This window comes from Cervus elaphus, chromosome 19 (genome assembly GCF_910594005.1).
Source record: "Cervus elaphus chromosome 19, mCerEla1.1, whole genome shotgun sequence".
Taxonomy (NCBI): domain Eukaryota; kingdom Metazoa; phylum Chordata; class Mammalia; order Artiodactyla; family Cervidae; genus Cervus; species Cervus elaphus.
In genome coordinates this window covers 80,616,740-80,641,055 of record NC_057833.1, presented here as the reverse complement: position 1 = coordinate 80,641,055, position 24,316 = coordinate 80,616,740, and the positions used below count along the sequence as shown (strand labels likewise).

General features: G+C 40.3%; 2 protein-coding genes across 2 annotated transcripts in view; one reads left to right on the top strand and one right to left on the bottom strand.

Annotated features, from left to right (window-relative positions):
• UBA5 (ubiquitin like modifier activating enzyme 5) overlaps positions 1-7,704 on the bottom strand; it is a 31,111-nt gene extending 23,407 nt beyond the window's left edge. Inside the window, exons 1-3 of the mRNA XM_043873585.1 lie at positions 7,141-7,704; positions 1,280-1,325; positions 1,075-1,164 (exon numbers count right to left, since the gene is read on the bottom strand). Coding sequence (XP_043729520.1) covers positions 1,075-1,164; positions 1,280-1,325; positions 7,141-7,301 — 297 coding nt within the window. The 5' untranslated portion in view covers positions 7,302-7,704. The remainder of the gene's footprint in view (positions 1-1,074; positions 1,165-1,279; positions 1,326-7,140) is intronic.
• Positions 7,705-7,732: 28 nt separating this feature from the next.
• Positions 7,733-24,316, top strand: part of ACAD11 (acyl-CoA dehydrogenase family member 11) — a 103,844-nt gene continuing 87,260 nt past the window's right edge. Inside the window, exon 1 of the mRNA XM_043873584.1 lies at positions 7,733-8,209. Within this exon, the coding sequence (XP_043729519.1) occupies positions 8,061-8,209 (149 nt within the window). The 5' untranslated portion in view covers positions 7,733-8,060. The remainder of the gene's footprint in view (positions 8,210-24,316) is intronic.

Here is a 24,316-nt window from a genome sequence, read left to right as displayed (position 1 = left end):
AACCACTGGGTTAGAGTTCAGCAATCTATGTTTTAATAGGCCTTCAAAGTGACTCCAGGGCACACTCAAACCAGAGACCCACAAATCTTCATGATCTCTACCACCCTTGGTCAATCAACCAGGGCATGTCAGCTATAAGCAATTGTTGACAGGCATTTATAAACTTCTTGAAAGATATTAAAATGTTAATAAACATTTTTTAGTAGTTTGGTGTTATCTTTTCTATATTGATAAATAAGTGCCAATTTTGAAACCACTTTAAGAATCTGGGGCATGAAATGGACCAATATATTAAAGAGCACTGATAAAGCAAGCATTTTCCCACAAAGTTTATCAAAATGATATACAATTGTGGAGAACTTTTATATTCAACCACTATCTATCTAACATCATGGACTTTAGCTTTATAAATATAAGATTGGTACACTGATTTCTGGTATAAAGTCAACTTCTCCTTCCTCCTCACAATCACAATCTAAATCAATTTTAGAAAAAAGTATGGAACTTCCTGGTGCTCCAGTGGTTAGGACTTGGTGCTTTCACTGCCATGGCCTCAGAGTTCAATCCATGGTAAGGGAACTAAGATCTCACAAGCCTCACAGGGCATGACCAAGAAAATTTAGGAAAAAAAAAAAATGCCTGGGTTAAAAAAAATCTGGAGCATTCAGCAGTTCAATTTAGAGAGTAAGAAAGGCACATGCTTTCCAGTTTGTCTTGTATAAAACAAGTTTTTTAAAAAATTTTGGGGATGTTTCAGTGTTTCACTACACTTTCAATTTAACAGCCTTCTTTCCTGAACTTCTCTAATTAAAACACTGAAATCCAAATTGTTTATACATTATCCCAAACAAAGATGTTCCTAAACACAATCAGATAGTCCTTATTTAATCAGCAGCAATATTAGTTTCCTCTTGGGTGGGTTTATGTCTTAACTGGGGTAGAAAAAACAATCTGAATGAATACACCACAAATCAATATGCCATTAGTAAGGAGAAAAAAAATCTTAATTTGTACCTTATTTACTCCACAAGTGAATGGGTTCCAAATACAACAGAAAATGAGAAATGCTTTTACCTTACCAATGCCACATCGTGTCAGCATTTCAGCAGTCACACTGCCAACTCCACCAACACCTACTATTGCTACAGTAAAGGTACGTATTTTCTGTAAAATGCAAAATTATATATGTGTTGGTTAATAATTCTTCACTGAAAATGTCATTGAAAATTATTTTCATTTACTGAAATCATCTTCAAAAATTTGGAAGAGTTTATCATACCTCATAGTCACTCACAATTCCCATTCGTTTCAAAGCCATCAGGCGGCTTAAAAAAAAAAGAAAAAAAAAGTTTTAAAGTTTACAGTCTTTTAATTAATAATGACATAGGTAAACATACATCATCACAGAAAATAAACTATAAGAGAAGAAACAGTGAGGGGAGCAGGGATTAAAAAAAAGATGTTTTAAAGTTTACAGTATTTTAATTAATAGTGACATAGGTAAACATACATCATCATAGAAAATAAACTGTAAGAGAAGAAACAGTGAGGGGAGTGGAGGTGGGAGGAGAAATCTTTCAGTTAACTAATCTTTCAGTTAGTTTCAGATGAAACTAAATCACCTCAGCAATTTTAAAAAGCACGGATGCCCGAATATCCTCCAAGACAGAGCCTGTGCAATAAGATTTTTTTAAAAGTTCCTCATACATTCTAATGTGCAGTCATGATTGAGACCTACTGACTCAAATGTTAAGTTTCCAGATGAGAATGGGTCAAAGTGAAATTTCAGCATTTTCCCATGCTTATTAGTTTATGTAAATATTTAATGTTTGATTCAGATTTAATATTTAACATCAGAATAACCTCATGACTGGAATTCTATTCACTTGTTGCCTCTGCCCACAATGGTAAGTCTTTTAGTAAATGCCTTTATTCCAAGGACTCTAAGAGGTACTTTAGATACCTAGTTACCGCTAGTCTGTTACCTTCTTCGGTCACCAAGCCAATCAAACTTTGGATGTGAGGCCTAACAATCTGTGTTTTAATAAGCTCCCCAAGTGACTGTAATACACACTAAAGTTTGAGAGCCTTTACTGTAGATTACTTAATTTATTCTCTTGTTATGGTTGGAAGAACATCTTCCCAAAGCTTTGTAAAGGGTAAATTTTGGAAGGTAAGTTTTGAGACCTTGTATGTCTGAAATATTCTCTACCAAACTTCTTAAAAACATTTTATCAAAATTTTATTCTTAGAAATATATTGTAAAATGACAAACTGGAGGGTATATAATTGTTGAAAGCTATACCTATACACACAGACACAAACACACTCTTAGTTGACAGTTTAACTAGATATATAATTTTACATTAGAAACAATTTTCCTTCAAAATTTCTAACATGATTTCTAGTTTCTGAAACTTCAAAATGTGCCTTACAGTGAATCTATTCTCATCAACTGTGCTGAGTACTTACTGGACTCTTTCCAATCAGAAACATATTTAAGTTCTGGAAAATTTCCTTGAACAGTGTGAGGACTTCTTTGGTTGGTTGGTTGGTTTTTCCTGAACTTTCTGGAGCTCCTATTATTTGGAAGTTGGACCACTTGGACTAGTCCTCTACTTGTAATGTCTCTCCTCTATTTTCCGTCATTTTAGTTTTCTGCTGTTCTCTGGATTTCTTTCAATGTTACTTTCTTTTATTGAGATTTTCACTTTTGTTATCATTCTCCATTTGCAAGAATGATTCTTTTTGTAGTACTGTCCTATTCCATTTATACATATATCTTTCTGAAGATATTAATGATAAGGTTGGGGTTGCATTCCCCTTATATAGTCTATTAATTTTGTTTTCTATCTTTCACATTAGGAGCTTCTCTCATCCTTTTTGCTCATATTTAAAAGTCAGACACTAATAAAGGCACGGATGTGGGCACTGCTTATTTGACTTTGGGTTTCACTATAGCGTGATCTCGGAGAAGGCAATGGCAACCCACTCCAGTACTGTCGCCTGTAAAATCCCATGGACAGAGGAGCCTGGTAGGCTACAGTCCATGGGGTCACGAAGAGTCGGACATGAGTAAGCAACTTCACTTTCACTTTTCACTTTCATGCACTGGAGAAGGAAATGGCAACCCACTCCAGTGTTCTTGCCTGGAGAATCCCAGGGACAGCGGAGCCTGGTGGGCTGCCATCTGTGGGGTCACACAGAGTCAGACATGACTGAAGCGACTTAGCAGCAGCAGCAGCATAGTGTAATCTGGCTGGGCTGTTTAGTTGAGAAACCCACAATGTCAATGTCTTTCAGTCTTTCTTCTTGGCACTCTCAGATTCCCTAGAGAAGAATCTTTCAATTTCCAGCCTGAAAAGTCTTTAAGCTGATCAGTTTTGGGGTGTTAAATGGAGAAGCAAGGCTGGGAGTCCTAGAATTCAGTATGTAAACATTTAGTTAATTCCCTTCCTTCAGGCATGAAGACTTGCTTTTATTATTCATAGAAATACTCTATTTTACTCTCCAATGACTAAATCTCTAGTAGTCTCTCCAGACAGAGAAGAAGCATTTGCCTCGCTACTCAAAAGTGAAACAATGAACTTGGGTTGCTTCTTCAACAGATTTTCAGCCATCTCGTTTAGTCCTACCTTAAGCCCTTCTTGAAAGACCTATGCTTGTTCTGGAGCTTTGAGAGAATTCTATTGTATGAGTTGGGTTGCAGGCTTTAGGATCCAATTTCTTGGATCCTTTAAATCAGGATCATCTATCAGTCATCTGTCCCTTTCTAGTTCCTAAAACTGTTTTACTATAATCATGTAAGTACAGAGACTCACCCATCCCCCAATTATTAACAGAAACTCGATATTTTTTTTCCCAGTGGCGATTTATTCCTTTTTAAAAATTATTCCTTTACTTTCATTTCAGTGAGACTGGGTAGACAGTGATATATGTCTGTGATCAATCTGCCTCTTTACCTTGATGCTGTCTAATCCTTATAAATAACCCTGAGAAGAATGCATTGCTGGAGAAGAAAATGGCAACCCACTCGAGCATTCTTGCCTGGGAAAGCCCATGGACAAGAGGAACATGGCAGGCCACAGTCCCTTGGGTCACAAAAGAGCTGGACAGGACGAAGCAACTAAACAACAGCAGCAGCATCCAATTGGTCCAGCAACACTTGTTGCAAAAACAATCCTCTTCATAAATTGCTTTGGTAACTTAGTTAAAAATCAATTGACCATATTTGTATGGATCTTTTACCAGACTTTCTATCCTAGTCCATAGAAATATTTGTCTAGCTTTATACTTACAGTCTTATTCTCTGCAAATTTAAAATGAAATTGTAAAATAAAGTTTCCTTTCCTTAAAAAAAAAAAAAAGAATGCATCACAACCTCCTTTTATAAATGGGGTCGGGTCGGGGGAGGGAGGGGAGATTCAGGCTAATTAACTTGCCCAAGATCAGTTAAATGGCAAACAATTATTTAGGGCTGGGTTTTGGAGCTAGTATTTAAAACCAGGTTTTCTAATTTTAAAGACTGCTCACCTTTTCATTTAGTTAACATGCTTCTAATTATATTCCTTACCACACAATTTTACAGTTACTTGCGTTCATCATTATTCTATAACCATTGAATCTCCCAAATTAAAACAAAAGGTCTTTGAGGGTCAGGAACTTTGTATTTCAAAATGGCACTCGATGCAATTAAAATAATGTAGAACACCTAGAAATCCCTCTATATTTTTCTGATAATCATGTGCTGTGCTTTATCATAATTCTTACCACTTATACTGTAATCCCAAGTTTACCTTTGTATTTCACACTTATCTGGGAACCACTGGAGGGAAATGACCATGTCTTTGTATTCCCAGTGTCTGTGCAAATAATAAATAGTAAATAACATTCAGGAGGGCTGGAAATGAAAAGGTGCTCACTAAATATGTGCTGAATGTACAACAATTCGAAAAATAAGGATGACCTTATCAAATTTCCATGTACTAGTACAGAGCTTTGGGTGTCAACTGCCATCTCCAAAGTAGCAGTTTTAATAAAGACAAAATGGTACAAATAAGACAGAAAATACTAAATGTTTAAATTTCAGTACTGAAAGATTTGTGGTTATTATAATGTCAAGGAATTGTCTCACATTAAAATGATGTCTGAAAGATGATTCTAAACATATGATTCACATTCTTTTGCTTTTCTCAGAGGGAGCATTTCAAAATTTTCATTTTTAAAACTGAAAAATGTTTAAGCATGCCAAAAGGAATGAAAGTGACTAATGCTCAGTCATGTCTGACTCTGTCACCTCGTGGACTGTACCCCACCAGGCTCTTCTGTCCATAGAATTCTGCAAGCAAGAATACTGGAGTGGGTAACCATTCCCTTCTGCAGGGGATCTTCCCCCCAACACAGGGATCAAACCCGGGTCTCCTGCATTGCAGGCAGATTCTTTACCGTCTGAGCCAGGAGAGAAGCCAAATAGAATAGCTTCTACTTATTCTGATTAATGAGATGGTAAAGCTTTCACATGTGTCAAGTAAAATACATGCACCATCATCAATTATATCTCAAAACTGAAAGAAAACAATTTTTTTTAATGTAGTAAGATAAATGAGAGAAAAGCAAGAATCTGGCATGATTTAATTTAATGTAGGTCAAAATAAACTCTTCTGTAATTATACAACAATTATAATTTTGGTCAGGTTTTCTATAACAAATAATATTGTAATTAACAGCTTTGTGCCTAAATACTGGGTCTGCATTTTATGTTGCAATACATATGAAGTGAAGTCGCTCAGTCATGTCCTACTCTTTGCAATCCCATGGACTGTAGCCTACAGGCTCCTCCGTCCATGGAATTTTCCAGGCAAGAATACTGGAGTGGGTTGCCATGTCCTTCTCCAGGAGATCTTCCCAACCCAGGGACTGAACCCGGGTCTTCCGCATTGTAGGCAGATGCTTTACCATCTGAGCCACCAGGGAAGTCATATATATACATATGTATGTACATATATGTATGCATATATATGCATCCTAAGACTTTCACTGAGGCTTTATGTCATAAATAAAACCTTTCCTTAAAATCCAAATTCCTGCTCTTTGAAGGGAGAAAGCACCAATAATACCTTTCCTGTTTCACCTACTCTAAAACTGCCCAGTTTTTAGCCACACTACTTAATGGCTTATTTATTTTTACTGGGGAGACAGCTCCATGGGAACTTCGGAGCAAAACAAACCTAATGGCAGTCCAAGCCTTTTTAGCTACTGTTAGCTCTATGGCCTGAGGCAGGTCACAGCACCTCTCTAAGCCTAATTTATTTCGCCTACAAAATGGGGGTAAAATGACAGTAGCAATCTCCTAGGGTTGGGGTGAAGAGGAAAAGTGACAACGCGAGCAAGGTGTTTAGCGACTGGTGAAAAGTTCAGTAACTGTTACTATAATGCCTAGCATCGAAAGCTCTAAGAACTTTATATATACTTGTATTTTCAATCTTCACAACTCCACAGAAAGAGATACTACAAGCAAGAAAGTGAAGGTACAGAACTCTCACCAAGTTACTCAGTTGCTAAGATTTGACTCCAGTCTGGGCATACGGTCCTTACCGTCAGTCACTACCCTACATTCAACCACTACCCTATATTCAACCTGATGAATTAACAAAATCTTGGGAAATGAATAAAGGAGAGGAAATGAAGAGGCGGACAGGACTGGTGAAGTCCAACCGTTTTAGAGCTAATCTAGCTGTTTCCACCACGCCAATTTAAGAAACACAGAAGACTTTATGAAGCTCCCAAGTTTAGCTTAGCAGGTTTTACATTTGGTGTCCTAGTTTGAAAGTTTCTACTATCAGTTTCATACTGAGCGAGGAAGACTAAAAGAGGCAGGGGCTGCAGGAAAACAGATCCGTGTCCTCAGCAAGCACAGGAGCAGCACCATATGGCTGATTCAGTTGAGTTTTTTTAAAAGGAGAAAGAACACTTTTTGACCAGGACTAACACTTGGCCTTGCTCGTTTGGAAATAAGACCCTAGAAGAAGAAAAGGGTGGTGTGACCTGTCAGCTGGGCAGCAGCGAGAAACGCCTCACTTCTGACCACCTAGAGACCGTGACCTCGCCCCTCTTCCGTCCCCGACCCGTCACGCAGCTCACCTGTAGGGGTTGGAATCCACCACCTCGGAGCTCATATTTGCAATGCGGGCCCGACCGCCTCCTCCGTCGCCGCCCCCCAGGGCGCGGCGACTTCTCTCCTGGGCCAGTTCCCGCTCCAGCTCTTCGACCCGCTGCTGCAGCCGTTCCACGGACTCGGCCATGGCTGGGACCCCGGCCGCCAGCGCTCCCAGCCCCGGCCGTCGCCGTCGTCGCCGCCCCACGCTGGTGGCCTGCTGGGCCCGAGAGGGATATGTGGCGAGTCACTTTGCTGAGGCTTTCCCAGCCCGCTCCAGCGGGCCTCCCAGAGGGCCACTTCCGGTGTGTTGCAGTCAACGCTCCGCCTCAGGGGAAAAAAAGGGAAAAATAAAGCCCCCTACTTCCCCTCTTCGCCCGGGCCTAAGAGTCCAGGCAGCCATAGGTCCCGGGTCATAAGTGTCCAGAGCCAGCGGCCTGCGATGTTGCCTTTCCAACCTGGCGGCCAGGAAAAAAGCCAGAATCTTTTATTCCTAGGCTCGAGGTTTTGACGGGCCCTTTTCTGCACCGGACCCAGTAGGTCTTCCGCCTGCCAGTGCTTTCAATTTGAAGACGGACCAGGCCTTAGCGTTCTAATGCTCTTGGTGACGAACGTGACTTTGCTTTCTTTAGAATTGAGGTCTCCAACTCTGAGGCTGACTGAAAACTTTAAATTCGAACACACAAGGCCCTTCTAGCATTTCCTGAGTAGAGCCCAAGTCCAGGAGCAGCTGGCCAGTGTTGCCGGCCAGCGGCACCTGGCGATGTGTAATTGGCTGGAGCCGCGGGCCCGCCTCCACCGGGCGTCTCGGCCTTGCCCCTGCTGTGGAGTGACGTTCTCCTAGACATACCGGATCCCAGGAGTAGTGGGTTCTGTGACTCTGTGGTCTGAAGCGGCAGCGTAGATCATGGAAAGCGGTGCCTCCCGCGAGTCCAACACGACCGAAGTGCTGCCCCAGCACAAGTTCGACTACAGGTTGCTGGACGCCTACCTACACCAGCACTTGCCCGGCTTTGGGACCGAGCCCGAGGCCAGGCTGACGGTTGCCCAATACAGGTATCGACCCCAGCCTTCTCCAGCAGAAACAAATCTGTACCTTGTGCTTTTCTTCCTCTGGCCCTGGGTGGTTTTCCAGTTTCCTCCACCCTGTTTCTTTTTCCGCAGTGACACACTCTGTCGGCGGGAGCTGCTGTCACTGGCTCCTGCCATTATATACTGAGTATTTCCAATTCCAGGGCGGTAATGGAAGCACTGTAACATTCACGATTCCAGCTATGAGAAGGAATCTTTGTTAACAGCTATCTACTTTGAGAATTCACTGAGGCAGTTAAGATTGGAAGCTCTGTGAGATATAAAGAGGCCGTTCACTCAACCTTTGTTCTAGAACCTTGTTTTCCCAGAGAGGCGGATGTAATTCCCTTCACACTGGCCATATTCTTAGAGGCTTAGTTAATGGTACCAGTTGAGGGATCCGAATTCTTATCCTAGCTATTCCATTTAGCAAATCACAGCACCACTTTGGGCTTTAGTTCTTTTTGAAATAGGGGAATGGAACTAGATGACGGTCCTGAGAGTACTGTCTGTTCTCCACAGTGATCTGCCTCTAGTCTGATGTTGTTGTATAATAGAAGGTAATTTACAAATAGACTTTGCTCTAAAAATGGCATCTTGATAAACACAGAACTATACAAGCAATCCTGGCTTCCAGAAGAATTAGGTGTGTCACTTACTGACTGGGAATTTAAGTACCGTGGTACATAAACTCTTTGATGACTAGTTTCATAACCTGTAATAAATACTTGCCTGCTCTGTATAATCCTGATGAATGAAGTAATATAGATGAAAGGGCTTAATGTTGTAACAGCACTGTTTACCAGTGGCCTTATCACAGGGGTTTATTCCTTGACTACTGATTTCAGAGAAATTAAAAATACTGGAAAGGTGATGGATCAGAAAGGGTTTGATGGTGTAAAATGAAAAAGCACTATGTGGAATTCCCTAGCTGTCCAGTGGCTAAGACTCAGTGCTTTCACTGCTGGGGCCATGCAGTGGCCAAATTAAACAACAACCAAAAAATAAAAGGCAGTGTGTCACATAGATATTATAGGATGAAGCAGCAGGTGGAATAAAAAATGGCAGAGGTTTCTAGCCTGAAGCCTTGTGTTGTAAACAAACTAATAGATCAAAGTTCAAATTGGCTATGGCAATCTGGACAAGTTATTTAACTCTTTTGAGCATTGAATCCTTCTTTGGCAAAGTGGAGATAATATTTATCTCCTAGGGTTATTTGAGAATTATCTGAGAGTTAATTCTGAATTAAGTTGAATGGTAAATCAGAATTGTGCTTGATAAATGGAAAAACTAGTATAGGACTAGTTAGATAGATAGATAGATAGTACAGAACTATAGATAGTATAGAACCATCCCCACAGAGAATACACATTTATTTCCAGGACACATTGAAAAGTTTATAAAAATTGAAGACATGTTAAGCCACAAAAGAAGTTTCAAAAATTCAAAAACATTATACTTAAAAAAAAAAAATTCAGAATATAAATGCCAAAAGTTTAAAAATCAACAGGATAGCTAATGAACACATTTTAGAAACTAGTTGATATGAAGATTAAACAGCCAATAATCTACAGAAAATAATGGAGTTTATCAAAGTTCAGTATGCAAAAATCAATCAAATTTGTCAACGTTAGCAACAAAAATGTAAAGATATAAATTTAAGAAAGATGAAATTAATAAGAGCATCAGAAATATAATTTTCTCAAACATTAATAAAGTATTTGCAAGACCTTTGTAGAGGAAATTATAAAACTATTAGAACCTTAGAACTAAATACAATGAAAGATGCCATGTTCATGAATAAGAGAATTCGGAATTGTATGTTTCTCTTTTTTTTTCCAATTGATGTATAGATTCAGTGCAATGACACAGTCTTAATTTTTTCCCCTAATTTGAAAAATTACTCCTAAATTTTATGTGCAAGAGCGAAGGGCTAAAAATAAAGGAAAACACTCATGAGGAAGAACAAAGTGGGAGATATGAATTAAGATGGCTTATTTTTTCACAGAGATAGACAGATCAATAAAACAGAAGAGAGAATCCACAAAAAGACCCACATATGTATAGAACTTTGACATATGACAGTGCTGGCACTAAGAATCAGTCTTTGGAGAGTTGGAGGGAGAAGAGATTTTTCAGTAAATTATACAAGGATAATTATTATGTATGTGAAAAAAATTGAAATTAGACCCTTTCCTTACTCTTCCTCACACAGTTCCAGGTCAATTACAGATGAATGGTAAAGGAAAAACTATAAACATTTGCGGACTTCCCTGGTGGTCCAGTGGTTAAGAATCCATGTTGCAGTACAAGGGACACTGGTTCAATCCCTGGTGCAGGAAGTTCCCACATGTCTCAGAGCAACAGAGCCGGAGTACCACAACTACTGAGCCTGTGCTCCAGCACCCAGGTGCCACAACTCCTGAGCCTACAACAAAGAGCAGCCCCCCAGGAGCCACAACTAGAAAAAGCCCATGTGTGGCAGCAAAGACCCACCACAGTTAAAAAATAAATAATAAAAAAATAATCTCTTAAACTGTAAACATTTGGAAGACATATACAAGCTCTTTAGACTGTGGAGTGGAGAATATAGTCTTTAAAAAGACAAAAGCGCAAACTTTTGTGAAGGAAATGATTGGAAGAATCCTTAAAATGAAATTATAGATGAAAATATTTTTAATGTATACAGTGGATAAAAGTTAACCTCCAGAACATCTGAAGAACTGCAATAGCTCAACAGAAAAATGAGCAAAAGACTTGAAGACACTCAGCCTCATTCAATTCAGTTCAGTTCAGTTCAGTCGCTCAGTTGTGTCACTGTTTGTGACCCCATGAATCACAGCACGCCAGGCCTCGCTGTCCATCACCAACTCCTGGAGTTTACTCAAACCCATGTCCGTCGAGTTGGTGATGCCATCCAGCCATCTCATCCTCTGTCGGCCCCTTCTCCTCCTGCCCCCAATTCCTCCTAGCATCAGGGTCTTTTCCAATGAGTCAACTCTTCGCATCAGGTGGCCAAAGTATTGGAGTTTCAGCTTCAGCATCAGTCCTTCCAATGAACACCCAGGACTGATCTCCTATAGATGGACTGGTTGGATCTCCTTGCAGTCCAAGGGACTCTCAAGAGTCTTCTCCAACACCACAGTTCAAAAGCATCAATTCTTCGGTGCTCAGCCTTCTTCACAGTCCAACTCTCACATCCATACATGACCACTGGAGAAACCATAGCCTTGACTAGACGGACCTTTGTAGACAAAGTAGTGTCTCTGATTTTTAATATGCTATCTAGGTTGGTCATAACTTTCCTTCCAAGGAGTAAGTGTCTTTTAAATTTCATGGCTGCAATCACCATCTGCAGTGATTTTGGAGCCCCCCAAAATATAGTCTGACACTGTTTCCACTGTTTCCCCATCTATTTCCCATGAAGTGATGGGACTGGATGCCATGATCTTAGTTTTCTGAATGTTAAGCTTTAAGCCAACTTTTTCACTCTCCTCTTTCACTTTCATCTAGAGGCTTTTTAGTTCTTCTTCACTTTCTGCCATAAGGGTGGTGTCATCTTCATACCTGAGGTTATTGATATTTCTCCCAGCAATCTTGATTCCAGCTTGTGCTTCTTCCAGCCCAGCGTATCTCATAATGTACTCTGCATATAAGTTAAATAAGCAGGGTGACAATATGCAGCCTTGATGTACTCCTTTTTACACTGTAATAATTGGGGGAAATGCAAATTAAAATGACAAGATACCATCTCACAGCATAATTTTTGACTTAAAAAAAATCTGATAATATCATGCAGAATATGAGATAACAGGGACTCATCCACTATTGGTGAGGGTGGCACCCTGATGCTGGGAAAGATTGAGTGCAGGGGGAGAAGGGGTCGACAGAGGATGAGATGATTGGATGGCATCACTGACTCAGTGAACATGAGTTTGGGCAAACTTGGGGAAATAGTGAAGGACAGTGAAGCCTGGCAAGCTGCAGTACATATAGGGTCACAAAGAGATATGATTTAGTGACTGAACAGCAACACAACAACCTTGGAAAACAATTTGGCACAATCTTGTAAAGATGAAAGATATACATGCTGCGTGACAAAGCATTTCTATTCCTAGTTGTATACTCCTGAGGAATTCTTGTACTAGGGTATCAGGAGATAATCTACAAAAATCTTTGCACTTTTTGTAATAGTAAAAATGCAGTAATAAAACAACATTCATCAATTAAAGAATGGATTAATAAATTGTAGTATATTCACATGAAGAAACACCATACAGCAATGAAAATTATTCAACTGCAGCTATATGCAACAACACAGAAATAAAAACTGGACAAATAAACAGTATATTGTTTAAGGGGATAAACTTCAAGGGAAAGATAAATGTAAAAAGCAAGATGGAAGTTACTCTGAAGAGAGATGGAATTCTTTGGTGGTCCAGTGGTTAGGACTCAGTGCTGTCACTGAGGTGGCCCAGGTTTGATCCCAGGTTGGGGAACTAAGATCTTGTAAGCCATGTGGTGCAGACAAAAAGCAAAAATAAAAAATGAAGGGAAGGATACACGGAGGGCGTTAGAGATGGTATTTTTTTCTTTCTTAAATTGTGTAGTGAGAACACTGGTATTTGTTGTGTTACTGTTCTTTTAAATATTATTTTTTACCTATGCAAAATTTAAATCATATTAGAAATAAAAATATTTTGACTTAATAATGAAGATGTTGTATAATTTGATACAACAAACCCTGAGATTTCCAGGTATGTGTATATTATGTGCCTGGCACTGCTTCAATCACTGGGAATTTAATAACAAAAAAAAAGATCCTGCCTTTTTGGAACCTGCATTCTATCTGGAGAAGACAGACAATAAATAAAATCACTTTCTAAATATTATAGTGTATGAGAAAGTGATGTGTATTATGGAGAGAAACAAAGGAGAATAGGAAGTGTTTAGGAGGGGGAAGCAGAAAGGCCTCAGGGAGAAGGTGGCATTCAGCAAGGAGAGAGAGGGATGTAAGCCTTGTAGCTATCTGGGGAAAGACTATTCCAGACAGAGGAAAGAGCAGGGACTCTGAACAGGGAGTGTGCCCAGTGGGTGGAGAGAATACAAGCCAATGTGCCTGGAGTTGCGTAACAAGGGCAAGAGAAATTTTGTTGGCTTTTATAAGGGCTTTGGCCTTTCCTCTAGTTGACACTCTTCCCAGGTGGTGCTAATGGTAAAGAACCTACCTGCCAACGCAGGAGATGTGAGAGATGCAGGTTCTATCCCTGGGTCAGGGAGATCCCCTGGAAAAGGAAATGGCAACACACTTCAGTATTCTTGCCTGGAAAATCCCATGGACAGAGTAGCTTAGTGGGCTACAGTCCAAAGGGTCACAAGGAGTCAGACATGACTGAGTGACTAAGCACACACTTAGCTGAGATGGTGAGAGATCAGGGATTTGGGGCAGAGGAAAGAAGTGATTTGTTTTTTTTAAATAGAATCTCTTTGCCTATTTAAACAGAATCTGTTTGCCTATTATGTTTGACTGAAGGAGGCAGATAAAAGGAGACCAGTTTGGAGTGTATTGTGATGACCCAGTAGAGAGGAATTAGTGGTATGGACCAGGGTGGTAGTGTAGGATAAGGGCAAAGGGGTCATATTCTGGATTTATTTTGGAGGATTTAAGAGGGATCAGATATGGGATATGAAAGAAAAAGAAGAGGAAACCAACAGTATTCCATTTTTGTCTTGGCAACTGGAAGGATGGATTTGGATATCATTGCATGATAATGCAATTAAGTAGAGATGACTGTAGACAATTAGATTGGAAAGGAAATATCAGGAACTTGGTTTTGGAATGTTGAGTTTCAAAGATGCGTTTTAGACATGGGAGTGGATATGTAATAGTAAGCAGGCATATATACAAATCAAGAGGTCAGAGCAGAGACCTAAACTAGTCACATACATTTGGAAGTCACTGAGATAGAGAAGGTATTTAAAGCCATGAGATCATAAAGCTTACCTAGAAGATGAGTCTACATAAAAAGAAGGTCTATGAACTTATTCCCAGGAATCCCAGTATTAAGAATTGAAGAATTAAGGAGGAACATACAACAGAGTCTCAAAAGGGGTGGCCCAAGAGGGGGAACCATGATCTGATACCATAGCAGTACTAATGACTTTGAAAAAAGTCACTTCACTGGAAAGATAGGAATGAAAACTTGATTGAAATGGGTTCATGAGAAAATAGGAGAGGAGGATTTGGAGCAAACAGTGTAAACATTTTGAGTTTATACTCCTTGCTCTAAAAGGGGTATACATAAATGTTTTATGTTTTTTGGGGCTCCAAAATCACTGCAGATGGTGATTGCAGCCATGAAATTAAAAGATGCTTACTCCTTGGAAGGAAAGTTATGACCAACCTAGATAGCATATTAAAAAGCAGAGACATTACTTTGCCAACAAAGGTCCATGTAGTGAAGGCTATGGTTTTTCCAGTGGTCATGTATGGATGTGAGAGTTGGACTGTGAAGAAGGCTGAGCACCAAAGAACTGATGCTTTTGAACTGTGGAGTTGGAGAAGACTCTTGAGAGTCCCTTGGACTGCAAGGAGATCCAACCAGTCCATCCTAAAGGAGATCAGTCCTGGGTGTTCATTTTAAGGACTGATGTTGAAGCTGAAACTCCAATACTTTGGCCACCTCATGTGAAGAATTGACTCATTGGAAAAGACCCTGATGCTGGGAGGGATTGGAGGCAGGAGGAGAAGGGGACGACAGAGGATGAGATGGCTGGATGGCATGGACGCTTGGTGATGGACAGGGAGGCCTGGCGTGCTGCGATTCATGGGGTTGTGAAGAGTCGGACATGACTGAGCGACCAAGTGTTTTATGTAGAAGGGGAAGTGGGGTCAAGAGAAGTCTTTAAAAAAAGAAAAAGGCAGCGTGTTTGTATGCTGATGCAAGTGATCCAAAACAGAACGAAAAATGTGGGGAAGAGAGAAGGCTAGAATGAGGTCCTTGAGTAGACAAGAGTAGAATGGGATCTAATTCACAAGAGAGGAATTGTCCTTCAAAAGAAATGTAGACATTCTCCTACAGACTCTGCAGGGAAGAGAGAGTATATGGATATAGATGCTTCTATGCCATAGAAATGGTAGTGTAACCTTGTGGAAGTTCTCACCTGATTGTTCACATTTTCTCTGTGAAATATGAAGCTAGGTAAATCAGCTGAGTGAAGATGGTGGAAGAAAATATTGGAGGTTTGAAGGGAGAGGAGGAATTGTGAAATAGTCATCTAAGAGCATGGGAAATGAATGAAAGGACTAAGGAAATATATTTTGATTGCAGCATGGTTCACTTTGAGTTTCATAGTCATGAATTTGAAGTAAGAGTAGTTATTTTAGTAGGTATTATTGATCCTTTGCCCAGATTCTCTTGGATTTTACTGTTACCATGTATACCCTGGTTTGGTGGCTTCTGCCACAAGTAGCCAGCACATATGGCTCTTTTACAGACTGTCCTTGCCTTCTGGAGCCTCTTTTGCCCTGAATGTTGTAGTGCCCAAGATGGCTCTTAACCAGTGACTTGTGGGTTCAGGAGTGTGAAATTCCCACTATTTTGTTTTAGAGATAAGACAGCTCTCAGGTGTACCTTACCCTGTAGAGTCCCCTTTTTATCATTAAATCAAGCTGAAGTTACCTTCTAAGGAACTTTGTCTCAGATCATAATTTTGCTTAGCATTCTCCCCTTCCTTGACCTGCTTCTCTCAATTCCTTATTGGTTTCCTAAGCATTTCCTTACTAAGTCACTCGCGCACAAATCTCTCAGGATCTGCTTCTAGTGGACCTAACCTAAACAATAATTATGGCTGTGTGTTTCTTTCTCCAACTATATTCAGTTATATGAATGCAGATTTAACCAGGACGGGGGACTCCAAGCAAATAACATGAGGTAAGAGAGGGCAAGTTTATTAAAGATGTATTCAGGGGAATAGTTATGTAACTGATCATCGAATTTAAGCTAGTTAAGGATGGATATCATGGGGAAAGGGAGGAACCGAAGGCCATGGAAAGGTAGTATGATTAATGGTTGGTAGGTAGGTCCAGGGATCAAAGAATTGTTGAAATTGAGGTACTAGGTGTGTGAGTGAAAAGAGATTTTGATCAGAGTTAGAAATGCTTAAAAAATAGGATAATGCCATGCTTGAGTTGTTGATATTGATAAGATATAAGGTGTGTCCCAGGGCTTTCCAGGTGGTGCTAGTGGTAAAGAACCCACCTGCCCATGCAGGAGACAGAAGAGATGCTGGTTCAATCCCTGGCTCAAGAAGATACCCTGGAGGAGGGCATGGCAACCCACTCCAGTATTTTTGCCTGGAGAGTCCCATGGACCGAGGAGCCTGGGGGTCTACAGTCTATAGGGTCACAAAGAGTCAGACATGACTGAAGCGACTTACCACCACCACGACGGTGTGTCCCATAGAATGAGTAACAGGTAGTATAATCACTGGAGGTGAGAATTCAAGGAGCTGATAGGCCTAAGAACGAATATCTTTATGGATTTTGATGCCATTAATAATTAGGATGGGGGTAGAGTTTTGGCCACCTGATACAAAGAGCCAGCTTATTAGAAGACCTGATGCTGGGAAAGACTGAAGTCAGGAGGAGAGGAGGACGACAGAGAATGAGATGGTTGGATAGCATCACCAACTTAATGGCCATGAGTTTGAGCAAGCTCTGGAAGGTGTTGAAAGACGGGGAAGCCTGGCGTGCTGCAGTCCATGGGTTCACAAAGAGTCAGTCATGCCTGTGCGACTGAACAACAAAGAGTGAAAATCCTTAGGCACTGAGGGAGAACGATCTATGAATTAGTGGGTGACTGTAACAAGAATGGGTAGAGGGTGGCAGAGTCTCTATGACAGGAAATTCAAAGCTGGGGGAGAGGTGTTTAAACAGGATGAAGGGCAGAGAGCCTGGAACTGGCAGTGAGGATCAAGAAGGACACAGACTCCATTTCCAGGTCACTGGATGAGTGATGGGGGGCAAAATCTACCACATAAGAGACAAGGGAAACAGGATCCTCATAGAACATTCAGGTTTTAGTTAGAGCAAGAAGGTGAGGGGTCCTTTCGGAGAAGAGATTGGAGCTGTATGTGATTGTGGTGCTGAAAGACAGTGAGTTCCAGGGTGCACAATGTAAAGGTGTTGGGAGTTGGGGGCAGGAGGGTCGGAGTGAGAGAAGAAGACTAAATAAGGACTGTATAAAGCCTTATGGGAATTAGAATGCAGTGGATAAGTGGTGACATGAGCATGTAGGTCTGTTTTTTTGATAACATAAACAGAGATAAAGAGCATAATGAGACCAGTCCTGGTGGTTTTCAGACAGCAGTGCCATGAGTGATGGGAAGTAGGAAGAGATAGGTGTTTGGCAGTGGGGATAAGCGGTCTTATTCTAAGTACTCCGAGTTAACTTTTTTTTTTCCCCACAACTGATGCCAATATAAAAAAGAGCTTTGTGTTTTGACATGAATAGACTTTCTACTTATTTATTATGTGGATAAAATGAACCTGTATTATTCTCTTTCTCTGTGTGTATTTAAGTATACAGATGTCTATTTGTTGTTTTTGTTCAGTTGCTAAGTCATGTCTGACTCTTTGTGACCCCATGAACTGGAGCACTCCAGGCTTTCCTGTCCTTCACTATAGCCCTGAGTTTACTCAAACTCCTATCCTCTGAGTCAATGATGCCATCCAACCATCTCATCCTCTGTCACCCCTCCTCCTCTTGCCTTCAATCTTTCCCAGCATCAGAGTCTTTTTCAATGAGTCAGCTCTTCGTATCAGGTAGCCAAAGTATTGGAGCTTCAGCTTCACGACCAGTCCTTCCAATGAATATTCAGGGTTGATTTCCTTTAAGACTGACTGGTTGGAACTACTTGCTGTCCAAAGGACTGTCAAGAGTCTTCTCCCGCAACACAGTTTGAACACAAAAAAAAGCTCTTCAGCACTCAGCCTTCTTTATAGTCCAGCTTTTATATCCATACATGTAAGAGCTGTATGGAAAAACCATAGCTTTGGCTATATGGACCTTTGTCGGCAAAGTGATGTCTCTGCTTTTTAGTACACTGTCTAGGTTTGTCATAACTATTCTTTGAAGGAGCAAGCATCTTTTAATTTCGTGGCTGCAGTCACCATCTGCATTGCTTTTGGAGCCCAAGAAAATGAAATCTGACCCTGTTTCCATTATTTCTATATCTATTTGCCAAGAAGTGATAGGGTTGGATGCCATGATCTTCCTTTTTGAATGTTTAAGCCAACTTTTTCACTCCTCCTTCACCTTCATCAAGGCTCTTTAGTTCCTCTTTGCTTTCTGCCATTAGAGTGGTATCATCTGCTTATATGAGGTTGTTTGTATTTCTCCCAGCAATTTTGATTGCAGCTTGAGCCTTATCCAGCCTGGCATTTCACATGATGTACCCTGCATATAAGTTAAATAAGCAGAGTGACAATATACAGCCTTGATGTACTCCTTTCCCAATATCAAACCAGTTCATTGTTCCACATCCAGTTCTAACTGTTGCTGCTTCTTCTGCATACAGGTTTCTCAGGAGACACGTAATGTTGTTTGGTATTCCCACCTTTTTAAGAATATTCTACAGTTTGTTGTGATCCACACAGTCAAAGGATTTAGTGTAGTCAACGAAGCAGAAGTAGATGTTTTTTGGAATTTCTTTGCTTTTTCTATGATCCAGCGTATGTTGGCAACTTGATCCCTGGCTCCTCTGCCTTTTCTAAATCCAGTTTGTACATACGGAAGTTCTCGGTTCACATACTGTTGAAACCTAGCTTGAAGAATTTTGAGCATAATCTTGCTAATGTGAAATGAGTGCAATTATATGATAATTTGAACATTCTTTGGTGTTGCCTTTCTTTGGGATCGGAATGAAAACTGACCTTTTCCAGTCCTGTGGCCACTGCTGAGTTTTCCAAGTTTGCTGGCATATTAAGTGAAGCACTTTAACAGCATCATCTTTTAGGATTAGAAATAGCTCAGCTGAAATTCCATCACCTCCACTAGCTTTGTTTGTAGTAATGCTTCCCATGGCCCACTTGACTTCACACTCCAGGGTGTCTGGCTCTAGGTGAATGACCACACCATCATGGTTATCTGGGTCATTAAGAGCATTTTTAATACAGTTCTGTGTATCCTTGCCACATTTTCTTAATCTCTTCTGCCTTTGTTAGGTCCTTGCCATTTTTGTCCTTTATTGTGCCCATCTTTGCATGAAATGTTCCCTTGGTATCTCCAGTTTTCTTAAAGAGATCTCTAGTCTTACCCATTTTATTGTTTTCCTCTATTTCTTTGCATTGTTCACTTAAGAATGCTTTCTTATCTCTCCTTGCTATTCTCTGGAACTCTGCATTCAGTTGGGTATGTCTTTCCCTTTCTCCTTTGCCTTTCGCTTCTCTTCTTTTCTCAGGTATTTGTAACGCCTCCTTAGACAAACACTTTGCCTCCTAGCATTTCTTTTTCTTGAGGATGATTTTGGTCACCACCTTCTGTACAATGTTATGAACCTCCATCCATATTTCTTTAGGCACTCTGTCTACCAGATCTAGGCCCTTGAATCTATTTATCACCTCCACTGTATAATCATAAGGCATTTGATTTAGGTCATACCTGAATGGCATAGTGGTTTTCCCTACTTTCTTCAATATAAGTCTGAATTTTACCACAAAGGGTTCATGATCTGAGCCACAGTCAGCTCAAGGTCTTGTTTTTGCTGACTGTGTAGAACTTCTCCATTTTGACTGCAAAGAATTTAGTCAATCTGATTTTGATATTGACCATCTGGTGACATTCATTTGTAGAGTCATCTCTTGTGTTGTTGGAAGAGGGTATTTGCTATGACCAGTGCATTCTCTTGGCAAAATTCTGTTAGCCTTTGCCCTTCTTCATTTTGTACTCCAAGGCCAAACTTGCTTGTTACCCCAGGTATCTCTTGACTTGCTAGTTTTGCACTCCAGTCCCCTATGATGAAAAGGACAAATGTCTATAATTTTAATATGCTAAATAGTTATAATTTAATTAATATATTAATTATAAATCATATATTAAGCAGCTCAAATAATGATTTTTGAAACTGTCACTGAACCAACTTCCTAGAAATCAGAGTCCTTCAAACTTCATGACTCTGTGGAATGTGCTGTATTGTGTTTTGTTCAAATTGGTTGATTTTTGCAGTCATGGATCCAGAAAAGGTACCTCTGGAGAGATGAGCCACCACTTCCAAGAAATGCCCAGCAAAGCACCTGTCATGATGCCTGTTCTCTGGTACACTGTGGTGGAGTTTTGGACCCTCTCCAGCTCTTTCTGCTGATGTTAAATTCTTCCTTCTCAGTAATCTGATTCTTGGCCAGCTATTTGTTGCTTCCATTGCAATTGTCAAGAATCTTCTGACTTCCTTTGACTCTGCCTTCACATCTCCTCTTCTACCATGGCTCTGAATCCTAGTTTGGAGCAAGTTTTTGGGGGATATTTTGCCTCTTCTTATCTCTAGCTTTGTATTTTTAAGTCTTTTGAACTATATACTCAATATTTTCTATGCTTAAACACCATGATATTAGTCTTTTAGTCTTCTCTTTTCTCGATCTCTAATCCACAGCAAATACATTTGAGGAGCTATCGGCATCAATATCAAAAGTTACTACTTCAAAGAATGCTGTAGCAGTGCCTGTGAGTTCAGTTGCCAAGCTGATTGTTATCCTGCGTCATTGCTCACTCAATTCCATATACTTCAGTGAACATACCAAGCTGATTATAAGAGTAGATGTGAAGGTCTAAGTCCACTTGGTATTAACTGCTTGCTATGGTACACTTGGTCAGAATAGTCATGACTCCACAAGTGGTTTCAAAATTAAAGAAAAAGGAGTGATATCAAAGAACAGTAAATTCTGAATAACTTCAAATTTATCTCCAGCAAGGGACAAGATGGCTACCTGCAGTTCAGTTCAGTCACTCAGTTGTGTCCAACTCTTTGCAACCCCATGGACCACAGCACGCCAGGCCTCCCTGTCCATCAACAACTCCTGGAGTTTACTCAGACTCATCTCCATTGAGTCAGTGATGCCATCCAACCATCTCATCCTCTGTCATCCCCTTCTCCTCTTGCCCTCAATCTTTCCCAGCATCAGGGTCTTCTCCAATGAGTCAGCTCTTCACATCAGGTGGCCAAAGTATCAGAGTTTCAGCTTCAATATCAGTCTTTCCAAAGAACACTCAGAACTGATTTCCTTTAGGCTGCCTACATAGCTGCAAACATATGTGACCTTTAACAGGATTGATGCTTTTTAAAAATTTCTTGGTATTGAAAAAAATCTTGCAAGAATATCTAAGTTTTGGAAGCTTGGAGAAGCAGATAGAGCCACCTACTAGGATTACATCATGGATCTGAGGCTAGCATGTTGTGAGAAAAATGTTAAAAAAAAAAAAAAAAAAACTTTTCTTCTGTTCTACAGACAAATTAACTTTCTAGCTCTGTTACTCTGGAAACTTAGTAAGGTGGAGTGTCAGCTGTGTTTCCAAGCAAGAGCACTTATGGTGAAAATAACATCTATTTGATAAATTGCATCTGAACTGGAAGGCTTATAAATGTATCTGGTCAGATATTTTATGCTTAACGTAAGTATCTAGTCAGATATTTTAGGCTTAACTTGGGGCTTTTCTACGTTTAGTCAGTTCTTAAAATTGGTCATGTCTCTTGCTAGAGGACTGCTTCTGGAGATGATGGAGCCATCATGGTGTAGAGCGTGAGGCTTCTAAGCCAGGGTGACACCCACACCCATCCACTGTGATCTCATTCCTTCAAACCTGAGCTATCCCCAGAGGGGCACAGGCGGACACAGGCGTTATAAGGTAGATCCTAGACTGCTGCATAGACCTACTGTAAGGACCTTACTGAAGAAACTCATCTGATGCTACCCTGCTGGAATACTGGATCGCCTGTCTTCCTGTGCTTCTAAGTAAAACCAACGCTAAGAGTCTTTGAGATTTCTTGTCTAGTCAAATGAGTCTACCGAACGAGTGTTCCTAACTGAACACTTAAATGCAAAGATTCCATCTTTGTAATTAAGGTTCGCCAAATCAAGTTTCACGTTTGGTTATAAATCAACCCATTTCTTTTAGTATTAAATGTCTTGTTCAAGTCCTAAAGAACAGTTATGACCTTTGGCTCATTGATGATTCTTACCATATTGATACCATCAGGTTCATGATGGCCTGATGGTTAGAGTGGTTAAATGTAGCCAGTACTTTGTTCACAGTACACAGTGTTGGTGATGGTCTTCCCCTGCAGGGATTCTGTGTTTTTTTTCTTTTTGTCTTTGTTAGAACCATGGACAGTAGATACTTGCTCGAAGGAGATGCTTTTAGTTTGGTAGAGTTTTGTTTGTTTGTGTGTTTATCTGTTTAGATAAATTTCATGCTATGTTAAACTTAAAATTTTAACTATTTTAAGTGTATAATTTAGTGGTTTTTATTAATTCACAATATTCTGCAGTCATCACCACTATCTAATTCCAGGAAATTTCCATCACCCTGAGAAACCCTTATCTCACAGTTCCCCCTTCTGCCCATCCCCTAGAAACCAATAATCTACTTTCTATCACTATGGATTTACATATTCTGAACATTTCACAGAAATGGAATCATATAATATCTGACCTTTGGTGACTATTTTTTTTTTCACTTAGCATAATATTTTCAGAGCCAATCCATTTTAGCATGTATTCGAACTCCATTCCTTTTATGGCTGAGGAATATTCCATTATATGAATATATCATATTTTGTTTATCCATTCATCTGTTGGTGGACATTTGGATTGTTTCTACTTTTTGGTTGTTGAGAATAGAGCTGCCATGAATATTCATGTACACTTTTTTGTTTGAATGTGTTTTCAGTTCTCTTGGATATATATGTCGGAGTGAAATTGCTGGGTCATATGGTAATTATATATTTAATAAATAGCTTTTAGTTTTCCTCTTATATTTTGCCTTGGTCATTTACCATCACAAAACGCCAGTGCTTCCTATATGACTGCGTTATCAGAAATGCATCCAAGCAGACATTTGGCATTAAGAATTGTCTTTGTAAGGTTCATTGCAACTTGACTCTTTGGAGCATCACAGATAAATTGTTCCATGTCAAGATACACAACACGGGGGCTTCCCTGGTGGCTCAGTGGTAAAGAATCCACCTGCCAACGCAGGAGATACGTGTTTGATCCCTGATCTAGGAGGATCCCACATGCCACAGAGTAACTAAGCCCGGGAGTCTGGTCTCTAGAGCCTGGGAACCTCAACTGCCAAGCCCTTGCACTGCAACTACTGAAGACTGTGAGCCTAGAGCCTGTGCTCTGCGACGAGAGAAGCCACCTCAATGAGAAGCACATGCCCACAACTAGAGGGTAGTCCCCACTCTCCACAGCTAGAGAAAAGCTCCCACAGTAATGAAATCCCAGCACAGCCAAAAATAAATGAATTTATATTTTAAAAAGATTAACAATTCAGCTTGATGTGGTCCCGTTTGCTGACACTACTGCAATGATCTTCACTTTCCTATGCTTAAAGGCGCTCACCCAGGATTAGATGGTGCTTTTTAGTATGATTGCTAGAGAGGATGGGTCTTGCTTATCTGAGTAAGATGTGGAAAGTGGAGATGCTGCTGTATTCAATCTGCTTTTGTTCTTTGCAGATGGAGGCTGGAAGCTTAGGGCAAAACTTCAGAGAAAAATGTTTTTTAACTTTCTCTTATTACCTGTACCTCAGGGATTAATCCTTCTGCTTTTTTAGTTCATGGCCTCTCTTTCATGCTCTTGAATTCTTTAAAAGTTGGGTAAGTGAAGGTATAGATGAAATAATTTTGGCAGCTGGAGTGTATTTTCTTAGCCCATGTGAGAATTTCTGTCCACAGAGCAAGAAAGTCAGTGTGTCTGTGAGTCACCTGGGGCACTATTGCACTTCCCCTGGCCCAGATATCCCCTCTAGGACCTTGCTTATCAGAATTCCCATTTCAGAGAGCTCTACTTGGGGTTCTTTCTCCAATCGCAGA